General features: G+C 46.2%; 4 protein-coding genes across 5 annotated transcripts; 2 read left to right on the top strand and 2 right to left on the bottom strand.

The window, feature by feature from the left end:
• Positions 1-587: 587 nt before the first annotated feature.
• On the top strand, positions 588-1913 carry LOC140008184 (uncharacterized). Its single transcript, XM_072051745.1, has one exon. It carries the CDS (start codon positions 588-590, stop codon positions 1911-1913), a length of 1326 nt encoding a protein of 441 aa, XP_071907846.1.
• A 12532-nt stretch (positions 1914-14445) lies between these two features.
• Positions 14446-25336, top strand: LOC140008355 (2-Cys peroxiredoxin BAS1, chloroplastic-like). Of its 2 annotated transcripts, none has more exons than XM_072052388.1 (7): positions 14446-14878; positions 16319-16393; positions 16669-16750; positions 16876-16955; positions 17492-17617; positions 18275-18388; positions 18561-19696. In XM_072052388.1, the coding sequence occupies exons 1-7, from the start codon at positions 14648-14650 to the stop codon at positions 19593-19595; spliced, it is 1743 nt and encodes a 580-aa protein (XP_071908489.1). In that variant the 5' UTR covers positions 14446-14647; the 3' UTR covers positions 19596-19696. The 2 variants fall into 2 exon arrangements, with proteins under 2 accessions (XP_071908489.1, XP_071908490.1); XM_072052389.1 differs by lacking the exon at positions 18561-19696 and adding an exon at positions 23782-25336 and having other exon boundaries at positions 14464-14878.
• LOC140008956 (protein SEEDLING LETHAL 1, chloroplastic-like) lies at positions 21071-22178 on the bottom strand. Its single transcript, XM_072054059.1, has 2 exons — positions 22140-22178; positions 21071-21966 (listed from the first exon to the last, which is right to left on the bottom strand). Exons 1-2 carry the CDS (start codon positions 22176-22178, stop codon positions 21172-21174), a joined length of 834 nt encoding a protein of 277 aa, XP_071910160.1. The 3' UTR covers positions 21071-21171.
• Positions 25337-26825: 1489 nt separating the features above from the next.
• Positions 26826-27645, bottom strand: LOC140008186 (uncharacterized). The gene is made up of 2 exons (XM_072051746.1): positions 27326-27645; positions 26826-27273 (listed from the first exon to the last, which is right to left on the bottom strand). Exons 1-2 carry the CDS (start codon positions 27643-27645, stop codon positions 26826-26828), a joined length of 768 nt encoding a protein of 255 aa, XP_071907847.1.
• Positions 27646-27783: the final 138 nt, after the last annotated feature.

Raw genomic sequence — 27783 nt, forward strand, 5'->3', positions numbered from 1 at the left:
CCATGGAGACCACCGACCCCGGAGCAGGAGAGGGATCCCGGCAAAAGGAGGCCGGGGCGGCTCAGGGTGCCGGAGGTTCAACCCTCTCCGGGGAGCGGAGACAGCAGATCCTCCAGTTCGTGACGGAGAACCTGCCTATGCCGGAGGACATGATCCAGCAGGCGAAGGAGGGGGATGAGGCCGAGGGTGCGCAAACCTCCAGGGCCAGAGGGAAGAAGAATGTTGACATCGATCCCTCGGAGGATGAGTCCCGGGACCAACCCCCCAGGCGGAAGCGGCCGCGGACTTCGCCTCGCCCTCGGGCCTCGGTGGTCGGGGACAGCGAGAGGCGCTCCCGTGACCGGCCTGCTGGAAGCCGGCCAACAAACCCCTCGCCGCGAAAGCCTTCACGGAAGGGCCCGGAACGCTCTCCCTCCTGATCTGTTAAGAGCCGACCACGCGACCCTCCCCAGGGGAAGCCTATCCGTGACGAGATCGAACAAATCCTGCGGCCGAAGCCGTACGAGGACAACTACTCGACCTCGCCCTTTGTCCGAGAGATAGAGGACTGCCCGCTCCCCCGGAGGTTTAAAATCCCTAGCATCGAGATGTATGACGCTTCAACGGACCGGAAAGACCACCTCTCGGTCTTCCTGACGCACATGCGACTGCAAACGGCTGCGGACGAGATCCGCTGCAAGACTTTCCCCATGTTCCTAAAGGGGAAGGCTCGGCTCTGGTTCCAGGGCTTGGCACCAGGGTCTATCAGGAGTTTCCCCGAGCTGGCCAGGCAGTTCGTCGCCCAGTTCGTCTCCTCGAAGACCTACGCTAAGAACGCCACCCACCTGATGTCTATCCGCCAGAAGCCCGACGAGTCGCTGAGGAACTTCATGACCCGCTTCAACGCGGAGAGCTTGCAGGTCAGGGACAAAGACGAAAAGGTGATCATGGCCGCCTTCACAAACGGGCTCAGGGTCGAAGAGCTTTTCTACGAGTTGGCCAAGAAGCCTCCGGTAAACCTGGAGGAGCTCCTAACCCGGGCACACGCGGCCGCTAATGTTGAGGAGGCAGGCCGCTTGAAGAAGGAATTCGATCGGGAGCTCGGAGATCGGAAGGGCCGGACAAACCCTCAAGAGGGCAAGGACGTCCTGGCCAAGAAGAACGTTTTTGATCGGCTCTCAAAGGAGAAGGCACCCGCTCCGCCACCAATCCCCGACAAGGGCTACACCCCCCTGACCCGACCTAGGGCCCAGATCCTAGCTGTCATGGAGGCAGAAGGCCTGGGAGATCGGCCGCCTAAAATGGGGACACCCCGAAATAAGAGGAACCAGGACCGATACTGCGCCTTCCACAGGGACGTCGGGCATGACACGGAGGGGTGCTGGGCCCTAAAGAAGGAAATCGAAAACCTTGTCCAGCGTGGTTTCCTAGGGCGGTTTGTGCTGCAAGGTCGCTTGGGCCGGGAGTTCGGACACGCCCACTGCGGAGACAGAGGCGAGGGCCAGCGCAGGGATAGACTAGACCGGCGCGAGGCACCCCGGGGCTATTCACCCGACCAGGACACCCAGAACCTGGCAGGGGTAATAAATACCATTGCTGGCGGTCCCACAGGGGGAGACAGCTATACAGTTCGGAAGAACAAGCGACCTCTCCCCGAGGGGGATGACTCCCTGAAACGCCTGCGTATGGACGAGGAGATCACCTTCGGGTCAAGGGATGCGGTCCCCCTAGCGTCCGGGAACCACGAGGCCATCGTGATAGACGTTGTCACCAACAACTATCGGGTGAAGAAAGTGTATATCGACCAGGGTAGTGCGGTCGACATTATGTTCTATCGGGTGTTTAAAGAGTTCGGCTTGAGGGACGACCAGCTCACCCCAGTGCGGATGCCATTGATGGGCTTCACCGGACCCCTATCAACCCGGAGGGGATGATTACCCTGATGGTCACGGTAGGGAAGGCCCCCAAGTGCCGGACCATCCCTGTCAACTTTGTGGTAGTCAAACAACAGTCCCCATACAACGTGTTTCTGGGCCGACCTGCTCTGAACGCCCTCCGAGCTATCCCCTCAACGCTCCACCTGAGCGTCAAGTTCCCCACCCGGATGGGATAGCTGAGGTGCACGGTGACCCGGAGGTGGTCAGAGCCTGCTATCTGGCCATGCTCCAGGGACGGGAGAACGTGATCGCCCAGACGGCCTGCCTGGAGCCTTACATCCCGGGGGACGAGGCCCGGCAACTGAGCACCCAGGACGAAATCGAGGAATTCCCCTTGAGAGGAGAGCGGCCAGACCAGGTGATACGCATAGGCGCGCGGTTGCCCCCCGAGGAGAAGGAAGGTTTGAAGGCCTTGTTGAGAGAATACGCCCAGGTCTTCGCATGGTCGGTGGAGGTAGGCATGGCCACGGTTCCAGAACCAACGGTTCTGGTTCCAGAACCGCCGGTTCTGGTTCTTCAAAGAGGTAGAACCAGAACCGCACCATATAAGATGGTTCTGGTTCTGGTTCCAGAACCGGCGGTTCTGGTTCTTCAAAAAGGTAGAACCAGAACCGCATAGTTCTGATTTCGATTCCTTATGGTTCTGGTTCCGGTTCCGGTTCCGATTCCGTATGGTTATATGCAATTTTATTTAATTTCTTATCCTTACCAATTTTAATACAAATATAACAATATATTTAAAATTTTAAATAAAATGTAAAAAAAAATACAAAATAAATATTATATTTTAATTTTATTATTATTCTACAAAGTACGAAATAATAAATAGATAATACAAATTTTATGAAAAGTACATTACATTGTCAAATTACATTACACTATCAAATGGTAATCATTTTAAATGGAAAAGAAAATATTTGATTTTTTCATTGAAATTGAGATGAAATATCAAAACAAACATTAATTATTTAATCATCTTCATTGCTTGCGACGGCACTAGAATCAGTTGTATAATTGAATTCTTCTTCTTCATTTTTTTCCATTTCTTGTTGTCTATATTCTGCTCTAGTCCAATCATCCACGCATGCTTGAATTTCTAGTGATTCTGGGCTTAATCTCGATCTTGTCTCATCCAAAATGCTTCCACCGGCACTAAAAGCTTGTTCCACTGCTACTGTTGATGCTGGAGTTGCTAAAATTTGCTTAGCAATAAGGGAGAGGATAGGATAATTCTCTGATTTTCGCTTCCACCAGTCAAGGACTTTAAACTGTTTAGTTAAGCTGCTATCATCATGCTCAAACTTGGTAGTTAGATATGATTCGAGTTCCGTATTAGTATTAGGTGAACCCTTTTGTCGTTTTGACCTTTCAAGAAGTATTCTATCACCAATCTTGACAGCCCTTTTAAGACTATTATCAGTGTTACTAGAGGGTTCCAAAATACTAGTAGGAAATCGATCACCATAAGTAATAAAAAATTCATTATATAAAGAACAAATAAGCTCTTTAACTTCTAACACTTTTTTACTAACATCGTGGGCATAATTTTCGCTACTATATATTTGTTCATAATATGATGACAAATACTCATGCAAACCATCTAATCTAACACGAGGATCAAAAACAGAAGCAACTAAATATATATGTGGAATATGTTCATAATAGTTAGTCCATTTCCTAAACATTTCCCTAATAGGTTGCTTCAGAAAATCATCATTTTTAGCTTCATTTAGACAACCAACAATATTACACGCCTCGGTAAGGAATAAATGAGTAGTAGGATAATATACACCAGACAAAGTATAAGTAGCATCATTAAAAACTGATAAAATTTCTAAAATTTTATTACAAACAATCCAATTATTTTCATGCAACAATATTTCGGTCATGTTAGTTGCAAAGAATGCAATTAATAATTCACTATAATTGTGTGATTCTTTGAGTAATTCAAATGTTGAATTCCAACGAGTAGGAACATCTCTTGAAAATCTTTTTGGATTTTTTCCATTGACTTTACAAAAAGTGCTCCACTTTTTCATTAATTTAGGGTGTGCCCATAAATAAGAAATTGCTTTTCTAATAGGTTTTATATGATTTTCAAGTGCTCGTAAACCATCTTGTACGGCTAAATTTAAAATATGGCATGCACATCTAATATGAAAAAATTTACCACCTAATCCAGGTTGGCAAAGATCTCGCAACTCTCCAATAGAAGCGGTATTTGCGGATGCATTATCAAAACCAATTGAAAAAACTTTTTTACATAGACCATATTCTCCCAAAATAATACTAATCATTTTAAAAATGTTTAGAGCATTGTGAGATTCATCAAAAATACGAAAAGCTAGCACTCTTTTTTGTATATTCCACTCATTATCAATCCAATGACAAGTTATGGCCATATAAGAATGTACTTGCCAATGGTCACTCCAAATATCGGAACATATAGATACACGACTATCTAAATTTGAGAATAATTGAATTAACTCTTTTTTTCCTTGATTATAAATATTTTTAAGTGTTCGTCTAAGAGTGGTTCTAGGAACATTTTTAAATTGAGGATTTAAAGAATTTTGACAATATTTCTTAAAACCCAACTTTTCTCCAAAACTAAAAGATAAATGTTCAATAGCTATCATTTTTGCTAATTCATTCCTATGTCTTTCTTCACTAAATCGAAATAGAGAAAGGTTAGAAGTAGCAAACCCGGTAATTTGTGTTTGTTTGTTGTCGATGCCCAATTCTTGAGGATGAAACTTTCTCAAATGCTTGTGATACTTTCCATAGCCATCTCCCATTTTGTATTGATAACTTTTTGGACAATAATTGCACTTTGCTTGACTTTTGCCATTGACGTCAATTTCTTTGGTGAAGTGCTTTGTGAAGATTTCAGATTTAGGAGTTTTGCTTCCACTTTTTTCCTCGGCTTCAATTGTTTGATCTTCAAGGATGGTTGTCATATGCTGACTTTCTTGAGTTGGACAATCATCAAAGTTGAAGACTTCATTTGAAGGAATATTTTGCTTACTTGATTTTGAAGATGAGCTACTGCCATCAAAACTTGCCATTTGATAGCAAATAAGCAAAAAAAAATTGTAAGTAATAATTTAATACTTACAAATTATAATGATAGATATTAGATGAATAAAAAGAATTAAGTAATTAGTAAAATATATAAATAAGTGAACAGGAGCAAAATAGAATAAAAGTGAAAAAATTAGGAAATAGATGAAGAAATTGAGAGTAGTTTAGAGATGGAAAAGAGAAGATTGATTTTGGTGTAGTAGAAAATAAAATTTCAAGTCTTATTTATAGGACAAAATGAAATTAAAAATTTGGAACGTTGTATTGTAACGTTTCAAATTTGTAACGTTGTATTGAAAGTTTGGACAAAATTACAACGTTGAATTGTAACGTTGTAAACTTGCCAATTTGTCAAATTTAGCAGGCAGCCACCTTTCTTGTTTTTTTTCTATCCTTTGCTTTGTTTCTTTCTTCCGTTGAGAGCCTGAGGACCTTTGTGCAAGTCAGGAGGAGCCCCAAGAGCAAAAATTGAGAGCAAAAATTGTGGTGGCATCATGATGACCAAGGTCATCATGATGTCTCTACTTTTATTATTTTTTATATTAATTATTTTTAAATTTTTTAACGGTTCTGGAACCGGCGGTTCTGGTTCTGGTTGTATTTTTTAGAGAACCAGAACCGGAACCTTTATCCATGGTTCTACTACGGTTCTGGTTCCACGGTTCTGGTTCCGGTTCTGGTCCGGTTCCAAACGGTTCGGTTCCGGTCCGGTTCCCGGTTCCAAGTGGAACCGTGGCCATGCCTAGGTGGAGGACATGGCAGGGATACCAATCGACCTGGCCGTACGCCACCTCGACGTGGACCCCCGTTTCAAGCCCGTAAAGCTGAAGAAGAGGAGTTTCGCCCCAAAAAGGAATGAGGTGATCAAGACGGAGGTTGGCAAACTGCTGGAATCCAGGATCATCTTGGAGGTCTACTACCCGACCTGGCTGGCCAACCCAGTGTTAGTCAAGAAGGAGGACCAGACCTGGAGGATGTGCGTCGACTTCACGGATCTCAACAAGACCTGCCCAAAGGACTGCTTTCCTTTGCCAAGAATCGACAGGTTAGTGGATTCTACTGTGGGTTTTGACGTCTTGTGTTTCTTGGATGCCTTCAAGGGTTACCACCAGATAGAAATGGCCGAGGAGGACAGGGAGAAGACTTCCTTAATTACAGAAGAAGGAACCTATTGCTACCGGACCATGCCGTTTGGCCTGAAAAATGCCGGGACTACTTACCAGCGCCTGGTCAACAAGCTCTTCCAAAACCAGATCGGCAAGAGCATGGAGGTCTACGTGGATGACATGATCGTCAAGAGCAGGACCGATCAGCAGCTCATCTCCAACCTGAGGGAAGTCCTGGATATCCTACGGGAAAGCCGGATGCGACTGAACCCGAAGAAGTGTACCTTCGGTGTCAGGTCGGGAAGGTTCTTGGGATTTTTGGTGTCCCGAGAGGGGATCCGAGCCAACCCGGCTAAGCTCCGGGCTATCATGGACATGGCACCTCCGAGCAGCGTAAAGGAGGTCCAGCGGCTCACAGGAAGGATGGCCGCCCTGAGCAGGTTCCTATCACGCTCCTCGGAGAGGGGGCTGCCTTTCTTCCGGATCCTTAAAGCACCCAAGGACTTTAACTGGACTGACGAGTGCCACAAGGCTTTCGCTGACCTGAAGTCCTACCTCGCCAAGCTTCCGACTCTGACCCCCCCGGAACAAGGGGAGACCCTATTCCTATACTTGTCTGTGTGCCACGAGACTGTTAGCGCGGTTTTGGTGCGAGAAGACAAGGGGGCTCAGAGGCCCATATATTACGTGAGCCGAGTTCTACAAGGGCCAGAAACGAGGTACACACCAGCTGAGAAATTGGTCCTCGCCCTCGTACACGCGGCTCGTAAGCTCCGCCCTTACTTCCAGGCTCATAGCATCGTTGTCACGACCGACCAGCCCCTGCGGCAGATATTTACCAAACCCGAGGTCTCGGGCAGGATGACCAAGTGGGTCGTCGAGCTAGCCGAGCACGATGTGGGCTACCGACCTCGCACTGCCATCAAAGCTCAGGCCTTGGCGGACTTTTTGGCCGAGGGTGCAAGCTTGTCCCTCACCGAGTCGGACTCTCCACCCCCGGAGGTGCGGTCGGGTGAGCCTTGGACTCTGTTCCTGGATGGGCCCTCGAGTAAGGAAGGAAGTGGAGCTGGCCTGCTGCTTATCTCGCCCACCGGGGAGGAGCTGACTTACGCCCTCCGATTCGACTTCACCACGTCCAACAATGAAGCTGAGTACGAAGCCCTGCTCACAGGACTGCGGATAGCCCACCAGATGGGTATATCTGTGCTCACAGTGCGGAGTGACTCCCAACTCGTAGTCAACCAGATCCGCGGGGAGTACGAGGCCAAGGGAGACGTCATGAAGCGATATCTAGCTAAGGTACAAGAGGCAGCGTCCCTATTTGATACCTTTGAGATCGAGCGGGTGCCGAGGTCACAGAACAAGAGGGCCGATGCACTGTCCAAACTGGCGTCCTCTTCATTAGCCCACCTGAGCAAGGAAGTCCTAGTCGAGGTGGTCAAGGAAAAGAGCATCGACCAGACCCAGGTCATGGCGATAGACAACTCGGCAACATGGATGACCCCCCTCGTAGACTTCCTCAGCTCGGGGGCCCTCCCTGAGGATAAAACCGAGGCTCGCCGGCTCCAGCTCCGAGCTCCCAGGTACGCCTACGCCGAGGGGACCCTCTACAGGAGGTCATATCTCTCCCCCTGGCTAAAGTGCGTCACTAGGGAGGAGGGCGACTACGTCCTCCGTGAGATTCATGAAGGCCTGTGCGCAGCGCATGTGGGATCTCGAGTGTTGGCTAAGAAGTGCCTGCTCCTCGGCTACTATTGGCCCTCGGTGTTCAAGGACGCCGCAGCCCTGGTTCAGAAATGCCGAGCTTGCCAGGTTCATGCAACGCTGCGCCACCAGCCAACTCGGGACATGGTCCCCATCTATAGCCCTTGGCCTTTCGTCCAATGGGGGATAGACCTCCTGGGGCCCTTCCCCCGAGTGCCCGGTAGATACGAGCACCTGGTGGTGACTGTCGACTACTTCACAAAATGGGTTGAAGCCGAGCCACTGACCACCATTTCCGGCAAGGCAGTTCAGAAGTTCTTCTGGAAGAACATAGTGTGTCGCTTCGGGATCCCGCACGTCTTAGTATCCGACAACGGGCGACAGTTCGCTGAGAACCCCTTCAGGAGCTGGTGCGCCGAGCTGGGGATCAATCAGCACTTCACGTCAATCGGTCACCCCCAAGCTAATGGCCAAGCGGAGAATGCCAACCGCACCCTCCTTCAAGGTCTGAAGACCAGGCTGGAACTGTCCCAGTCTAACTGGCTGGACGAGTTCTCCAGTGTACTCTGGGCGTACCGCACCACACCAAGGACGGCCACCCATAAAACTCCGTTCTCCCTGACTTATGGGGTCGAGGCAGTGGTGCCAGCAGAGGTCGGCCTCCCATCGCCTCGGACACAGAATTTCGTGGCGGCAACCAACGACGAGGAGCTACGATTTAACTTGGACATGCTAGGAGCAAAGCGCGAAGAGGCGGCAATACGAATGGCTAAATACAAGGGCTAGCTCGCCCGGTATCACAACGCGAGGGTGCGGAGCACGATGTACCGCCCAGGAGACCTGGTCCTGAGGAAGAACTCCATCAGCCGAGCTCGCAGCACCAACAAGCTTGATCCGAACTGGGAGGGGCCGTACAAAGTTCTCGAGGCAAGCCAAGCGGGCTACTGCAAACTCGTCAAGATGGACGGAGCAGAGGTTCCCCGTACTTGGCACTTCTCCAACCTACGCCTGTTTATAGAATAGACGAGGCTACGATGCCCTACTAGTTGTCTTGTAAATTCCCTTGTTCAATTCGCGTTTGATGTTCGCGCTATAAATTCACCATTGTCAATTCTGGAGCTTACTTCCTAAATTCTACACTAGCACACTCAGACAGTGCAAAGTGTCCTAGTGGGGGGCTCGGGAGTGATAGCAGCTTAGCTCAGCATAAAACCCAGCATAAAAAATTCCCTACACGATCGACCCAGGAGGTCGGCGTGGGGGCTCACGGATCCTCCTTCAACCGCTCGACCCAGGAGGTCGGCGTGGGGGCTTGCGGATCCTTCTTTAAATGATCGACCCAAGAGGTTGGCACGACTTAGAAGAAGTTCTTAAGTTCCTTAAACGCTCGACCCGGGAGGTCGGCATGGGGGCTCACGGATCCTCCTTCAACCGCTCGACCCAGGAGGTCGGCGTGGGGGCTCGCGGGTCCTTCGTTAAATGCTCGACCCGGGAGGTCGGCACGACTTAGAAAAAGTTCTTAAGTTCTGTAAATGCTCGACCCAAGAGATCGGCACGGCAAGTCCTTAAAAATGTTCGACCCTGGAGGTCGGCATAACGTGAAGGGTCAGGGCTCAAGTTCTTGGAATGATCGACCCAGGAGGTCGGCTTGGGGGTTTGAACGCCCTTACTTTAAAAGCTCGACCCAGGAGGTCGGCGTGACTGGAAAGTTATTTAAATGTTCGACCCAGGAGGTCGGTCTGTCCGCCCACGCCCTTAGCGCTAATGATTATGGCAGCTCGACCCAGGAGGTCGGCTCGTCGCATTAGTTGGCTGATTGGAGTTAGTCTCAGTCTTGGCCGTTTGATTACCGACTTAAAAGCACGAGGTCCCGATAGCTAAAAGTTCGACGCAGACCAGGAAGAGAGCCGAACTTAGGCAATTCTCATTGAATGGTATTTAAATAAATCCTATCTATTACAAAACTTCCAGCCTATCTATTACAAAGGTATGGTGGGAGGCGTATGGAAAAAGTTATTCAGAAGGACCTCCAGAGCTCAGGGGGGCATGGTCGCATCCCTATAAGAAGATGGAAAGGGTTTTTGGAGCGGTTGCTGCCCTTAGGCGGACCCACCCCTCGCAGATGGCTGCTGACATGAGGAAAACACGGCAGCAGGTCTCGTCCGCAGGGAGAGCTGGTGGTGCTAGATACCCGCACTGGGGGAAGATATGCTTTCTCTCTACTCCAGGCGGGAAGCTCAGCCAGGCACCCCCAGACAACCCTCCGGGCTGCTTAGGCCACGGGCTCCTCCGCGGTAGCTCCGCCAGGAGTCCCGTCCTCCTCCAGGGGGATCGCCTCTAGGTCGGCCCCTACGTCGCTCCGGCCGGCCAGCTCCTTCACGGCGTGCCCCTTGCAGTACCCCTCAAAGAGTCAGTCCAGCTTCTCCTCGGCTTTGGGGTTGTAGTCCTTGAAGTCCGCCAAGTTGAAACCGGGCAGGTTGAGGCCCTTCACCTGGTCCAGGGCACGCGTAGTGCCCATCTGGAAGATGGGCTGGTTGAGGAGGGCCACGTCTCCGGCGAACTGTGGGGAGGAGATGAACTCCCGAACAGCTTTCTTGCGCTCCTTGCTGACGGTGCCGGAGAGCTCGAGGGTATGCTCTTCCTTCAGCTTCTCCGCGCCTGCCTTCTCCTGGTCGAGCTCCGACCTGAGGGTGGCAAGCTGGACCTGGGCCTCGTCCAGCTTCTTTTCGGCCTGGCCCCGCCCCTTCTCGGCATGACCCAACTTGGTCTTGAGGGAGTCCGTCTCCTTGAGAGCTTTGGTGGCCCTCTGCTCTGCCTCCTGGAGCTTCTTCCGCAGCTTCTCCAAGTCGGGAGACAGCTCGGAGAAGCGGATCACCAGGGCGGCGCCAGCTGCATTGGCCTGAGGAAAGGAACAGGTCAGCACACTATGATACCTCGTCAAAACATAGGCGCAACTGACCTAGGGGCAGAGAACGGGTAGAGAGCTTACTTGGGCCTGGGCGGTGAAGTACATGTTCTCGAGCTCGGCCATGTTGGCGAACTCCATCCACTTTCTGTCCCGTGGAAGGACCGAGCCCACCACCAGCTCCCGAGCAGCCTCAGGGAACTGGGCCCGGTCGTTGATGGAGAGTCTCTAGGAGGGGCAGAAGTGGCGGGGATCGTGCATAGTAGGGACCTGGCCCGGCTTCTAGGGGAGGATGTGGCGGAATTGCCACAAGCTCGGAGAAGGGGACTCCAGGGCATGCTCCTCAGCGGAGCTCACGTCCACATGGACTGGACCCCCGGATGATGCCAGGGGAGGCGGCCGCGGAACGGCGACCGCGAGCTTCTTCTGCCCGGCCTGGGAGGGCTCGTCAGCCCTGCCCCTCTTCTGCCCGGTCGCCTTCTTCTTGGTGGCGGCCTGCTTAGAGGGGGATGACTGCGGTGCCTCTTTCTGGGGGGCCGGGGAGGTCGCAGAAGCTCCCTGGGCGGTCCCTGGTGGGGTGGAGGAGGTGAGCGCCTCAAAGGACGCGCCCAGCAACGTGGAGAGCTTCCTCACTGCAACGGACACAACCAGGTCAGCAAAAGACAAGACAGGTCAAAAAATTACAGTATGATGCAAATACAACAGGCAACAAGGGCAAAGTTAGCGTTACAGGTGTCAAGGTTGGGCTCAGGGGTCACCACCTCCCCAGAGGGACCGGACAACGTCCCCATCAGCCCGGCCGCGGAGATCTGCTCAGTGGACAACTTGGTGACATCAAGCTTCACCCTGGAGCTCGACAGCTGGCTGAGGGGTTCGTAGTCCAGGTCCTTCGGGAAGGGATCGGCCTTGACCCCCCAACCTTCCACACGTTAGGGCGAAAATGTGTGGACTTGACGAAGAAGAAGTTCTCCTTCCAGTCCTTCACGGAGCTGGGGGTTCCTCGGAACAACTCCTGGGCGCCTTTCCCTCCCCGGGTCTGGCCGGCACCGCGGCGGCTGAAGTAGTACCATCCAGGGAGGGAGGCTTTGAGCATGAAGGCAGCTCGGAAGAGAGAGAGAGAGTAAGGGATATCGCAGAGCAGGCAGTAGATCAGGAATCCGGTGATGATCCTGATAGAGGTAGGGTGGACTTGGGTGATTCTGAGTCCTCAGTAGTTCAGAATCTCGGTCAGGGCTGAAGGAATGGGGAGACGGAGCCCTGCGATGAACTGCTCCCGATAGATGGCTACGAAGCCGGGGGGAGGTCGGCAGGCCCGGTCATCGGGCCCGGCCGCCCTCGGCTCAAAGGACGGAGGGATGGAGTAGGACTCGGCCAGTTCGGCCACGGCCTTGGGCGAGAGGGTGGCCTCCTGCAGGTCGGGGTAACCGTAGGAGAACTCGGGATCTTCCCCCTGCTCGGAAGCGGGGGTCCCCTCAGAAGAGTCCCTGTCCTCCCCAGCTCCACCCTGGGCTCCACCAGGGGAGTCGTGGGGTGACTGGGGTGAGGGAACGGAGGTGGCCTGCCGCTCAATGAAGGCATCAAGCTCGGCCGCCTCCTCCAGGGCTCGGGAAGGAGAAGGGCGTGATGGAGAGCTCATACTGGCTAGGGGCTTCAGTAAATCAGGAATACGGGAGAGGGGCTAGAACTGGAAGCAGAAGAAGAAGAAGAGGGAGGAGGAGGAGAGGGCGATGAAGACGAAAGAGAGGACGAAGACAAAATGATGACTCTGGGTGCAGGGGGAATAGCGGCGGAACGACCTGACATGGAAAGCAGGAGGTGGAGGAAGGACGAAGAGACACTGCAAAAGGAAAAGGAATCACAGGGGGGAACTTACTGATGACGATTAAAGCAGAAAGAGGATGGAAGATTCGCCGGAATCTGGGCACGGGACGCCGGAAGTTGCGGGAAAATAAAAATGCAAATGCGCAAAGGAAATGAGAAAGTGCACTAGGGAAAGGAAAATGGCAAATGGAGTCGGATGGATTTTGGTGACCCCTATTTATAGGGAAGGAAAATGGGGGGAAATGGTTGCTTGAAGATGAATCGCCTCCATGTGAATGCATTTAATGGTGGTACGGCGTCCGAAGCGACGCGACAACTGAAAGGACGGGGGCGCGGCTTTTCAGGGGCAGCCCTGTGCCAGAGGCTCCTCTGTCAGAGTAGTGCGCGGCGCTGGTCTCCCACGTGGCAGGATGATAGATCAGGTCTGCTTGGGAGCTCTCCCTAATCTAGGGGGCTAGTGCGGAGGCCTCGGCCTGGGCCTACAGACGTGGCAGCCCAGAGCTGGCCCGAGATGGGCTCAGGCCCTAGCCCATGAGGGCACCCCTGGGCCGGACGCTTTAGGGTTCCGCAGGGGTGGAGGGCTGTCCCGAGAAGATCGGGGATGATCCCCCTGAACGCGGGATGGGGACTATCCTGGGCAAGTCCCGCGACGTACGGAGGACGGACTCCCCTGGAGGTATAAATGGTAGCACACATCAACTGTACAAGGTATGCTCACTATTGGCAGATTACTCCCGACTGTTACTTCCTGTGAACACTACTCACCGGAGAGCTAACTTGACCGTCGGAGTGCCCTCGGGGACCACCTCAGGGCCCCCCTCAGATTACCCTCTTGACTGTTTTGCAGGCTTGGAACCAGCTCTACCATCAGCACTCCGAGCTCATTAGGTCAGCTCGGTCAGGGGAAGCTCCGTGCTTCTTCAATATGGCTTCTTGTTTGAGAGAGAGGAGATAAGAGGAGGATATCAATGTCCAATCCGATGAAATCTGGAACCCCAACTTTTTATAACCAGAAAATTTTGATAGTGGAGGCCATTTGGGATTTCATACGACATCAGCACAAGTGCTCGTGCACCCCGTTCTATTTTACAATACGGGGCTTCTTCAGACTTCAGTAACTATGGGCCTAAAACGTTTGGAACTAAGGTCAACATAATAAGATCGTCTGGCTTGGATCGTGTTCGAATGGCCCGTGCGTGTAAGGATAGTCAACCACTCAACCCCATATATTACAATGTACCAGTAATTAGTTTTTTTTTTTTAAAAAAAAAGAGGACTGAGTCTCGTCTATTTAACAAAAAAAAGGAACAACAACAAAGAGTAAAGGATGGAGGTCTTAATTTCCTATTTTTTCATCTTTGGGAAATGTAGAAGAAAATAATTAATAAAGCAACATTGACCATGCGCCAATAAAGTGTTCATAAATTACACAAAAATTTGATCTTGCAACCTATCCTTCTACTTTTTTGACTATACTCTCTATTTAGAAAAATAGCACACTTTAATCTGTCGTAATAAAATCTCGCAACCTTTACTGTAAGTAAAACTCCAAATCCTAAAGGCGTGATGGAGAATTAGTATACACTGACAGTGCATACACTATTACCGTTGGATTCATGACACATATACAAAAATTAAATTTTAAATTCAAAATTTACATAGTTATTATTCATCTACACTGTCAGTGTAAGAAATATTAATCATTTAAATTTAGTGATTCAGGAGATTTTAGTTTCTAATTCTATTCCTCCTTTTCTACTCGGTGCTTTTTAAATCCGACCATTAGGGGAAAAAGTGTTAAAAAGTTGAAGAAAAAAAAAAAAAAAAACAGAGAAGGCCCTAAGATGAGATCCCTGGTATGTATATGTCCTAATATGCATAACGACAGATGGCCATATTCCAATTATCCACAGCTCATTGGCACTCCCACCGACCAAGTACCAACCACCAAACCAATTCCCTGCTGCCTCCCACACTCGGCAAAATCCACTCAGTCCACAGACTTTCTACTCGAGACTTGAGAGTTGAGAGGGAGCCCCCGTTTTGGCCATCTCAAAGAACCGTCACTCCAGATTCTTCCATTTTCCATTCAGTTCCCATCCTCCACTCCAATGGCCTGCTCAGCGGCTTCAACAGCCTTGCTTTCATCATCAACATCCCCAAACCCCCCGAGGCCTTCCATTTCTCCCAAATCTTTTTTATCCTCTCAAACCCTATCCACTCCTTCCTCTTTCAATACCCTCCGTAAGTCCTCGTCCTCGCTCTCCTCCTTATCCCATGTCCCCTGCTCCTTCTCTTCCCGCTCTTCCTTCCCCAATCGCCGAAGTTTCGTTGTCCGAGCAGTAAGTTCTAAACCCCCGCATTTTCCATGTTTTAGATGCTTTTCTATGCCAGCTTCAGTTTTTCCTATTTTCGATATTTTGGCCGTCAAAAATTGCAAATTTTTTTTTTGTTTGTGGGTTAGGTATTATTGAGCTGATTTTGTAGGAAAGTCTTTTACTTGGGGCTGTGTATATGATTAAGTTCACTACTATCGAAGTAATATTACTTGTGTGTTTGCATAGAGATTTAAAGGTATTATCGCAATGTTTTTTTTTGAATTTGTGCCAGACCTTTATTAGTATCTTTTTAAAATTTTCTAATTCGTGAAGGGAACTTCTTGTGGCGAATGCTGAATTTTTATTTGGAGAGAGAAAAAAAAGAGATTTCAAACAGGGAGTGTCTTTGAGACAGATACATCTACCGATTTGCTAGTCTCAACTACTTTAGCTCAGTTGCTTGATGCACTGCATGGTGAAGTTATTGTACTCTCTCCAGAAACTTAGAGACGCGCTTTCAATTTGTTGCGCCAACGAAAGTGGTTTTTTTGATTTATGGTGTTAGTTTGTAGTATTAAGCAGCAGCAACTTGAGCAAAATTTGAACTCCAAGCTGATATTAGGACCCATAATGATGTTGCAACAACTAGTTTCGAGCATTCTTGTATTACAGGAAATAGCTTGTCAGTTACCACATTTACGTTTAGTGTTTTCGTTTTAAAAAGTTGAACTAAATTACAAATGGAATAAGTGAATGAAAATGGATTGCCCTTGCATTTCTGTCTTATATCCAACAGTTCAGAGTTCTAAGAGCACACTAATAATTGAAGCAAAAGTCATACTGGGAGCAGGTTGTGTGGTTCTTAATGCCCACATTTGACACATTTAGCACCCGGAATTGACCTCAGATGCATTAGCTAGAGGTGTGACTTCATGGTTAAAATTTTAGGACGAGTGGCGGTAGTTTTCGCTGACCTCTAATCAAATCAAATTGCCTGCAGGTAAACATTTTGATGTCCAATTGTTTTACATTTTGAAGAGTAGAAACCGAAGCAGCAAGCACTTCCCTGGAAAACAAATAAGATCCACTGTAGATTATATCCTGTCCAACAAATATTCCTTTTGATATGACAAGGGAAACATTGCTTCGAGATTTAGCTTTTTACAGGGCTAAAAAAGAACATCATGTCAATGGTTCCTGTAGTTTGGTTTACTAAACTACTGATATTTGCGAATTGCGGTGTCCTTCATGCTGGCCTCTGTTTGTTATAAAATATACTGAGAGTTTTGTTGCTAACTTGGCATTCATGGAAGCTGATATTTTACATTCTTACTTATTGTATTTTATATTGTTTCCAGTTTGTAAAATTGTGTACTTGAATACTGATACTTCAGACAGCGCTCTAACTTGTACCCAAATTTAGAGTCTGTGAATATAGTTCAAAAAGTGAATTTTTTCTTTCAGAGTGAACTTCCACTAGTTGGAAATCAAGCACCAGACTTTGAGGCAGAGGCTGTTTTTGATCAAGAATTCATCAAGGTAAAATATATCTTAGAACAGCCATATAAATAGGTTTTCTTCTTGCGGTTAGCAATTCTATTAATCACTTGTACTTCCAAATTTCATTAATAGCTACTTGCACTTTGTCTTTGCTGCAAATACCAAACACTTTGATTTGTAAATAGATGGAAATAAAGGCAATAAACATTGTATTTTTACACAATTGATAGTTGTTCTATCTGCATGGCTAATCATGACATGGTTTGAAGCTTTGCACCTGAAATTACTCAAGCTTTGATGCATTACTCTTGCAGGTTAAACTCTCCGAGTATATTGGGAAGAAATATGTTGTCCTTTTTTTCTATCCACTGGATTTCACATTTGTTTGTCCAACTGGTGAGTAACAGTATGCAAAGAGATGTACAGCTATATTTAACATGCTGAATGTTGTGCTATATGTCAAATAGATATAAGTTGTCAAATGTCGTTGTTTATGTCCTTCCATTTTGTTGTTTATGTAGAAATAACTGCCTTTAGTGACCGGTATGAAGAATTTCGGAAGTTGAATACAGAGGTACTTGGTGTTTCAGTAGACAGTGTGGTAAGTGACGTTTCCACGATCTCTTGAAGATTCTTATGTCTAGAAAGTCTTCATTATGGAAAAACTTCTGCAAGTATGATCATTAGATACATGTTTATATTGATTCAAACTTTTCGTCTCCGTTCTGCGTTGCTGAAATTTTGTTTTGTGTGTGTTTGTCATTCTAAAATTGAATATTTTGAGGTTTTTGTTAGTACTTGCAGTCTTGTCTAGCAAATTCAAGTATTAGTGGCCATAGAATTGCATGCAGTGGTGCTTATCCACATCCCATGGATGTTATGAGAATGTCCAGCCTTGGTGACAAGCAGAAGTTTTGCCTAGTTCTGTTGTGTGTGGTGATTCACTACTCATGTTTATTAGTAACTCAATTTTTACTGGCATTAGAATATATTTCAGATTTTGGTTTCTTGCATAACTCGGCTTTGCTTGAGGTCTGAATTGCATGATCACCTGGTTCTAACAATCGTATTGCACTTGTAGCACATGCTGAAGATATTCTTGTATACTAAAATGAGTTTACTTTATTGTTCCCGTAGTTCTCGCATCTTGCATGGGTCCAGACAGAGAGAAAAGCTGGTGGATTAGGTGATTTGAAATATCCATTAATTTCTGATATCACCAGGTCAATCTCAGCAGCATATAATGTATTGATCCCAGATCAGGTATGTATCTAAAGTCCTTTGGCTGATTCTTCATCCTGAGCACCACCACAAGCACACTCCAAAGCTGGCAGAACGTGGTTTATGTGGGTGTTGGATGCAACTCGTGCCAGTCTGAGAAAAGTTTGACTTTTTGGGACTACTAAAGTGCATAGGCCTAGAATAGAAACAAGGCTGGGGGACAATCAAATGATGACTTTAAGCTTGACTGCATGGTTATTTCCTTTAAACATGTTAAGCTTCAGGCTTCCATATTGTTTCTTCAGGAGAAAACTTGAATGAGCAGGCAGCTATTGGTAGATGCTGTTATTTGTTTATTCATTGTTTATCTTGATTATGTGGATAACATCATAAGATGTCCATGATACACCTGTTGAGCATGATGTGGGGAGGCATCGGATAAAGTTAAGAAACTCTCGTAATTTAGGCTATCCTAATTTGTTGCATGTGAAAGTTTTCTAGATTTTGGAATGAACACCTTACACTGAATCAGGCAAAAAAAAGGAGAAAGAGATTTATCCATTCAACTAATGTTTTGATTAATAACTTTGCCTTTTGACTTTCAACTATAACTACACTAGTAATTTACAAGGGCATGCAACTGATCGAGTTCTTATGGAGCAGCATCATGACAACACTTTTCTGCTCTTGGTATTTCAGGGAATTGCATTGAGAGGGCTTTTTATTATCGACAAGGAAGGAGTTATTCAACACGCAACCATTAACAACCTTGCAATTGGCAGGAGTGTTGACGAATCATTGAGAACACTGCAGGTAACCTTTTTGGGGGGTTTTCGTTGTAGCTGAAGTCCACGTTAAATAAAGAAAAATGCCTTGGTTGGTTGGGGCTGTGCATTCAGTTATTAACCTTTGAAATACTGATACTTTTTGTACTTAACTTTTTACTTTTTCTTGATTGTCCTGAACAAATTGCACTGCCTAAAAGGACCATGTCGCTAGCGGTTCAGTAGCTACAATGCCAGATACCCTCCACCACCTTTCCACCTCCTCCTCCACCACTCCCCCTTTCATCACCCCAAAATTTCCTTCGCTTTCCCGCCCCAAGCACGCCTATTTGGCCCCTCCTCCTCCGCAACCCGATTCCAATTCCATCCCTTCCACCGCCCTCCCATCATCCAGTTCCCAGGAAAATAACAACATTGCCCCTCCTCTCAAATTCCAGCTCCTCCAGGAGAAACTCCTCTACTTAGACTCCCTCGGCCTCGACTCTCTCTACTGCCTCGCTGCCCACTCACCTATCCTTTTTACTCCTCTCTCCCAGATCAAGTCCCTCGTCAAATTCCTCCACTCCCTCGGCCTCACTACCCCTGATCTCCGCCGCGCTTTTTTCATGTGCCCCGACCTTCTGGCCACCCCTCTCAGAACCGTCTTGAGACCCACCGTTACTTTTCTCCTCCGGGAGGCCCACGTCAGCGGCAAGGATCTCCGTCACGTCATCAACCGCCGCCCCCGCCTCCTCACTTGCAGCGTCGACCGCCGCCTTCGCCCGACCCTTTACTTCCTCCGAGGTACCATTGGCATTGACGATGTCAGCAGGTGCGCTCCTCTTCTCTCCTGCTGCGTCAAATCAAAGTTCATCCCTCGTCTCGACTATTTTTTGAAACTTGGGATACCCAAAAGGGAGGCCATTTCGCTATTTCGGAGGTTTCCGTCCCTGTTTTGTTACAGTATAGAGGAGAATTTAGAGCCCAAATTCAATTACTTCGTGGTGGAAATGGGAAGGGAGTTGAGAGAGTTGGTTGATTTCCCACACTATTTTTCGTTTAGCTTAGAGAATAGGATAAAGCCAAGGCACAAGATGTGTGTGGAGAGGGGGGTGTGTCTGTCATTGCCTGTGATGTTGAAGTCTTCGGAGGCCCGATTTATGGATAGGTTGGAAGTCTGTTGTGATTCTTCGGTTCCTTTGGCAACTTCTCCATTGTGGTGCAAAAGGGTCAATCTTGATATTGATGTAAGATAGGAAAAATCATAGTCCTGTATACATTCTCTACTGCACTGCACTTGTATCTGCTTATAACAAAATAAGGAAAAGTAAATACGAAATTCCATTTTTTTGCTGAATTTGATCGATGTTTAGATTTATTCTTGAGATTGCAGCTAAAAATGGAATTCTGGCAGTATAATCACGCTTGCAGTTCTATTTGTTAGGAGTACTTCGAAGTTGCTATGCAAATTAGTTTTAGCTTTTACATCTTCCTAGTCGTATCTTGCATCTTTTGCCACCTTTATTAGACTGCCCGGGTGTCATCTTTTGGACAACATCTGGGAGGATTTCGAATATTGTATTTGTTGGGAAGGTAAATATGATTGGGGATGTTGGCAGAGTGAAGCAGTTGATTGTGCTTCCTTCAGATTCTGCTGCTTAATCAGTTATTCTTGCAAAGCACATAAAAGAGTCTTGGAGGATTTTTGTGTTTTGGGTGCTTGTTTGCTGCGATTATGTCATGCTTGTATCGCTTTTGAATGCTTGAAGTTTCAATTTTGTTCCACCCTTGTATTCCTAGAAGGGGACGCTTCGCGCTTAATATGACGTTTAGTTTAGATTTGTAGGTCGTGGAGACAGATAATTTATGGTGGTACCTTATGGCCAGAGGGACTACCAATCGGGTACTTAAGGAGTGATTAGAGGGGAGCTCTTAGGATGATTATGATTGGAGGGAATACCAATTGGAACTTAAGAGAGAGGAGCTCCAATCGGGTACGCAAGACTGGTTCTCTAACCAGTCTTGCGTACCCGATTGGAGCTCCTCTCTCTTAAGTTCCAATTGGAGGGAACTTCTCTAACCAGTCTTGCGTACCCGATTGGAGCTCCTCTCTCTTAAGTTCCAATTGGTATTCCCTCCAATCATAATCATCCTAAGAGCTCCCCTCTAATCACTCCTTAAGTACCCGATTGGTAGTCCCTCTGGCCATAAGGTACCACCATAAATTATCTGTCTCCACGACCTACAAATCTAAACTAAACGTCATATTAAGCGCGAAGCGTCCCCTTCTAGGAATACAAGGGTGGAACAAAATTGAAACTTCAAGCATTCAAAAGCGATACAAGCATGACATAATCGCAGCAAACAAGCACCCAAAACACAAAAATCCTCCAAGACTCTTTTATGTGCTTTGCAAGAATAACTGATTAAGCAGCAGAATCTGAAGGAAGCACAATCAACTGCTTCACTCTGCCAACATCCCCAATCATATTTACCTTCCCAACAAATACAATATTCGAAATCCTCCCAGATGTTGTCCAAAAGATGACACCCGGGCAGTCTAATAAAGGTGGCAAAAGATGCAAGATACGACTAGGAAGATGTAAAAGCTAAAACTAATTTGCATAGCAACTTCGAAGTACTCCTAACAAATAGAACTGCAAGCGTGATTATACTGCCAGAATTCCATTTTTAGCTGCAATCTCAAGAATAAATCTAAACATCGATCAAATTCAGCAAAAAAATGGAATTTCGTATTTACTTTTCCTTATTTTGTTATAAGCAGATACAAGTGCAGTGCAGTAGAGAATGTATACAGGACTATGATTTTTCCTATCTTACATCAATATCAAGATTGACCCTTTTGCACCACAATGGAGAAGTTGCCAAAGGAACCGAAGAATCATAACAGACTTCCAACCTATCCATAAATCGGGCCTCCGAAGACTTCAACATCACAGGCAATGACAGACACACCCCCTTCTCCACACACATCTTGTGCCTTGGCTTTATCCTATTCTCTAAGCTAAACGAAAAATAGTGTGGGAAATCAACCAACTCCCTCAACTCCCTTCCCATTTCCACCACGAAGTAATTGAATTTGGGCTCTAAATTCTCCTCTATACTGTAACAAAACAGGGACGGAAACCTCCGAAATAGCGAAATGGCCTCCCTTTTGGGTATCCCAAGTTTCAAAAAATAGTCGAGACGAGGGATGAACTTTGATTCGACGCAGCAGGAGAGAAGAGGAGCGCACCTGCTGACATCGTCAATGCCAATGGTACCTCGGAGGAAGTAAAGGGTCGGACGAAGGCGGCGGTCGACGCTGCAAGTGAGGAGGCGGGGGCGGCGGTTGATGACGTGGCGGAGATCCTTGCCGCTGACGTGGGCCTCCCGGAGGAGAAAAGTAACGGCGGGTCTCAAGACGGTTCTGAGAGGGGTGGCCAGAAGGTCGGGGCACATGGAAAAAGCGCGGCGGAGATCAGGGGTGGTGAGGCTGAGGGAGTGGAGGAATTTGACGAGGGACTTGATCTGGGAGAGAGGAGTAAAAAGGATAGGTGAGTGGGCAGCGAGGCAGTAGAGAGAGTCGAGGCCGAGGGAGTCTAAGTAGAGGAGTTTGAGAAATTTCTAAAAATATGATGAAATTTAAAAAAATTTTACAAAGGAGGCGTTTTGTGTATCGTTTTCTATGTTGGGGATCTTCGCATTTGCTAAATGCGAGCTCAAGGAGCTCGCATTTGCTAAATGCGAAGTTGACATGAATTTTGAGCCAACTGAAATTAAAAAAAAAAGAAGTGTACCTCGCATTTAGTAAATGCGAGGTCAAGCGTACCTCGCATTTGCTAAATGCGAGGTCTACAACCACTCATTTCCTTAATTCTTTTTGACGTTTGATTTATACGTATTTGGACTTCTTAACTTTAGTAAATATTTAAAAGTCACTACCACTAAATATGTCACAGTTATGATTTCTTGGCTGTAAAGTTGTGTGAATTTCATTTCACTCGACAACAGTGAGACTAACAATAATCATTTTTTGCATTTAAAATAGCGATTGGTGGATTCAAAAAATTGGTGAGTTTTGTAGCTTATTTGGAATTAGTCGGAAAAGGGAGAAAATGTTTGGAAAATTGCAGTTGGTGTAATTAGTGCAGAATTGTGATGATCCGAGCTCGTATCCTATAAAACTCAGAAGGATCCGACCGCGGATCGTTTGAAGCGCAAAAAATTAAAACAGGAGATCCGAGCTCGGATCATTCAAGTTCCAGTTGGATCCGAGACCTCGGATAAACTTCAGCAGTTGTGGATCCGAGTCATGTAGGATCCGAGGACTACAAGAACAGATACGACCTCGGATCTGTTCGCGGATAAAGCAGAAACGAGGGTTCGTTTCTGCACTTTTCAAATATTTCTTCCCTCTTCTCACCGAAGCCCTACCCCCTTTTCTCCAAACTTCTATTTAGTCTATCAAATCTCCAATCCTTCACCATAAACACCTCCCTAACCCTTGTATGATCATAAACCGTAAGCTATTTCACCACAAAACATCATCAAAAGTGGATTTTGATATTAAAAAGGCAATTTTGGGTCGCACGGAATTTGTTTTATTTGTGGGTAAAATTGGACTTGTGTCTCCCTCATTTTTCATCATTATCATCCTCCAGCATCCTCCTTTACATTTGAGGTAACAATTTGCAATTTCTTTTGAGATTTTATAATTCCTATTTTTGCATAATTTTTTTAGTTTTTGAGTAATTGTGATAAAAGCTTATATGTTGAAATTTCTTGATACAATTGTGTTACATTGTGATAATATATACATTTAGTTATGGTTGTTAGCTTAGATTTGAGAAATTTGTTAATATGGTGACAAATTTTATAATTTTTCTCATAAAAGCACACTAGACTTTTGTTTGCAATTTCTTGTTTTCGTGTATAATTTGCATTTGTTTACTTGAAATAAGTGCATCTTTATGCAAATTGATGATAAATTGTGGTAAGTATAGTGGGTAGTTATGTATTGATTTGAAGGAAAGTGCCAAAAGTTGAGAATTGTTTAAATTGAAGATGTTTTTCGTAAGCCTGATGTAAGACGCTGCGATGAATTGATGTTTGGGGAAGCTTAATGTTATAGCATAGTGTCATTGATAGTCTACTTGACTTTCAAATTTTATTCCAATCTTACAAATGGTTTTAATTGTCAAAGTATTGGAAGTATTTAGCGTATCATGACAACCTTGTTGGTAATATTCATTCTCAATGTGAGAATTGTATTTGTGAGGTCTTACGTAGATTTTTTGCTTGAATTTTTGGTAAATGTTGGCAGGTAGTTTAGCCCTTTTTCAAGGGGAAATTCTACCGAAATTTTTTTAAATTCTTATTTAATACGTGCGAGCAAGTTTCTATGATTTCTAATGAACGTTCATCTTGCTTTTGGTATAGGTATTATGGCTCGCACAAGAAGGTCTAGAGCACCGACACCTCCATCTTCGTCGATAGAGGAACACACACCTTCCTTGCATGAGGAGGCACCTGAAGAGGAATCTCCGTCACCAGAGCCGCCACCTCGCTCTCGCCGGAAGACCGCGTCTACTAGCCGTGACGAGCCACCTCCGGACTACGATACCACTCGATTCACCTCGCTTGAAAACCAAATATGGTATGAATTCGGCTTAGACAAGGAGATTATCATCGAGAAGCACTTGGCACCGGAAGTGGATGCACACTACCACATCTCCACAGCATTCAAGCGCCTTGGTTGGGAGAACATCTTACAACTTCCCAAGCATTACTACCCAACCTTGGTCCGGGAGTTCTATGCCAACGTGAAAAACAAAGAAAGCCACAGTGGCAATGTCATCGTCTCGTGGGTTCGAGGCAAGAGAGTGGCTCTTACTCGGGATACACTGGGACAGTTCGTCAAACTCAAAGACGAAGGACAAGATATCAAATTGACGAAGGAGTTCAAGGCGCGAGACCCTTGGCAGGTGGGAGAGGCGGTTGGACGCCTCAAGGGCCAGTATAGAGAGAGAGAGGAACTGCGAAGAAGCTTACAGTTTACGCCGATTCATTCGAGCATAGGTACCACCTAATTTTCTACCTGTTTGCCTTCAATGTGGTACCAAAAAAAGTGGAAAACGGGAGCTCCGCAATAGTGATCTCTACTTTTTGGACAAAATGATGCATGGTGTGGGTGCGCAGCTGACCGACATTCCTCTACCCAACATTATCATCAGTTATATGCGGACTACAGCTCGCATGAGGGCCGGCGAGACCTGCTTCGGGTTTCCAAGACTGCTATCCCTCATATTTGAGAAGGTCAAGGTTCCTCTTGGAACCGAGCGAGCTATCGTCACCAGGTCTGTCGAGGAGGTTAATACCTCTATACTCAAAGCTTTGGGCATTGCTACGGATTTTGGAGTTGCTCTGGTTCGAGACACTGGAGAGGCATCGACTTCCGCCCAGCCTCCTCCGCACACTGAACCACAAGTGGAAACTCGAGAGGCGGAGGCGCAGCAAGCTCTTCCTCCTCCTGTTCCTCGACCACCACCTCCTCCGAGATCAAAATGGCAAGAGCTCCTAAATGCCATTTGTTGTATGGAGAGACGAGTCGTCGAGCGTATCGATCAAATGGAGAGACGGATGACGGAGCGACTAGACAGGCATGATCGCCGTCTTCGGGCGATGGAAGAACACTTCAACATCCGCCGGTCGCCTACTCCGACACCTCATCAGGAGGAGGGCCATATTGGTACCTCACAGGGTCCTCATGGAGCGGAGGAGGCAATAGACCCTCGTTCCGAGCAGCCATGACGCTTAGTAGCGGCTTGGATCTTTTATTTCTCTATTTTGCTTTTCTTTTGTTAAGACAAGCTTTGTAGTTTTATTATTGGATTATCTTGTCCAACTTATGTAGTTTCGTACCACTATGCAATTAGGATTTTTAGTTTTTAGGAAGTATATTCGGTTAAATAAGCAAAATTACCTCGCTTGGAAATTTGCATGATTAATGATATTTGTCATTTTCACTTAATTTCGTTAGTAAGTGCTTGATATAGTCACGATAAGGCCAAATTAGAACAAAGCTATGCTTAAATGACAAAAGCAATTGATGCCTAAATTAAAGAATAATATAATTAATTTTCTGCTTCAATGAATCATGTACTGGGTAACAAGGGGGCATGCCTTTTACAAATGTCTACAGGAACTTATTTAAGGGTCGTCTAAACGAATTCAAATTAGTGGATTAATGCGTTAATTGACTTCTTAACACCGTGAAGGTTATTGAAGTATGAAATTCATGCACGAACTGAAAGAAATGTAAGGGCTAATTAAGAGGATAAACTGCACAACAGATTGGGAGCAAAATTGTACAATACAGGAAAGGCGTAAAAAATAAAGCGTGGGAGTTGCTGCACACGGATCCGAGGCGCGGATCCTTGTTGACAAGAATGATCCGAGGCCTCGGTTTTACTTCTGCCGTAAGGGATCCGAGGTCTTTAGGATCCGACCTCTGATCTACAAGGGAAAGTCCACGGATCACTTGGATCCGAGCACGGATCCGTATTAACAAGTTAGATCCGAGGCCTCTGATGTAGTTCTGTAGTAAGTGGTTTGAGGTCGTTAGGATCCGACCTCGGATGTACGATGGACAGTCCACTGATCATATGGATCCGAGCTCGTATCTATTATCACGAGACAGATCCGAGGCGCGGATCTGTCTCTTTCCTCAGGTCAATTGGCAGAGCCGTTTTGCTACATCTTTCTCACAGGTTTTACAGCTATTTTGCAGAGCTTCACCTTCAATTGGCTAAGTTCGCTTTTACCTTTGTTCACCTTCCTTTCAAGTGGTTAGTTAATGCGCATGTTATCATATTTAAATTTCAAATCATCACATTTCCTGATTGCAATGTGTTATTTACAATTCCATTCCAATTGTGACTTCCGTAAGATCATAAGAAGACATACAAAATAAAATATTCTTTTCGTGCCCTGGTATTTTAAATAATAAAGTGAAGTATTATTTACATATAGGCATTTTTTTTAGATTGAGTACCTCGCATGTTGTCCAAGTGATTTTTTATCAGATGATTATGGAGTGATTATTTCTAAATTAGAAATGAGAAAATATGAGATCAAGCCAGACAATGGATATTGCACCGACTCAGATGGATGACAAAAAATGTAATATGATTAATATAAAATTTTTTGCTAAAAAATTTTTTTTGACAAAGTCTCCCCTTAAAAGTGGACAAAACTCCCTGCCAGCAAACCCAAAATGCAACTGATGATTTTCTCATACCCATATTTCCAGCAACGTGTCCAAATATTTTAAAAATAAAACTACTATTCGCCAAAGTAAAGAATATAAACAATATATGAAACAAACAACAACTACAGAATTAAAGTGCTGAATATCAATGATGTCCAAGTCTTCCATGAGTGCCACATCCTCTGGGTTTGCGCACTCTCTGTGTTCGACGTGGCTAGACTGGGATCGCCTCCTCGACTTGAGTAATCTGTGACTCAAGTCTAGCATCAATAGCTTGGAAACTTGGGCCTTCATCTGTGCCCTTATATTCGCCAAGCAAATGAGTGCCGTCAACACATATTACCGGCCGACACATGTGAAATGCATCAATAGCCGGTGAAAAGGCCCAGAACACATACTTAAATGTCTTCACGTGATCCGTACTACCCGAATGGTGTAACCACCTGATAACGGTTCCCTGATTTGACTTCACAAGCGCGTCAAGATATTTTGGTAGTTCGGCAAAATTTGTTTCCCAAGAACCAAAAACAAGTTCAATAGCTTTGCGTCTGCCGTACCAAGCCTTTTTATAAGAAACATCCACCTTCAGCACCTTTTTAACATCACTGACTATATTCTTTACTTTGTACCCAGGATCGTCTTCAATGCTATGAACAACGTGTCTAGCAATAACCGAAAATGTTAGACTAGCATTGCTATTACTCATCAAATCACCCAGACAATTGTGATCGTTCACCCACCTGGTTATTTGCCACAATCCGTGTCTTTTTCTTCACTGCTCGGACACACCAGTCGCATGGAGGTTCCGATGAGTCGGCTGCAGTGGTGAAGCTCCTTTCAATTGCGGATTTACATTTGGCAACCCAGGTATTTCTTTTGCTCTCAACAACCCTGAACTCCCTATTATGAGTGATAGACCACATTCTAATAGCCCTGCTCAGCTGTTGTTTGCTCTCAAACCTCATATGCAGCCTTATATTATTATTTTCCTCACTAAATGTCACAATGCGCTCCAAGTCATCGTCATCTGTCATATACTAGTCATCATCTATGTCTCCAAGGTTAGAGAAGAATTTCAAACCTCGTGGAGCATACAAGGGGTTGCTAGATGCATCAAAAGCCCGTTGGTTCGCAAAATCCAGGTGGACTCCATGTTGTCCAATTTCGTCATC

Source organism: Coffea arabica, chromosome 6c (genome assembly GCF_036785885.1).
Source record: "Coffea arabica cultivar ET-39 chromosome 6c, Coffea Arabica ET-39 HiFi, whole genome shotgun sequence".
NCBI lineage: Eukaryota > Viridiplantae > Streptophyta > Magnoliopsida > Gentianales > Rubiaceae > Coffea > Coffea arabica.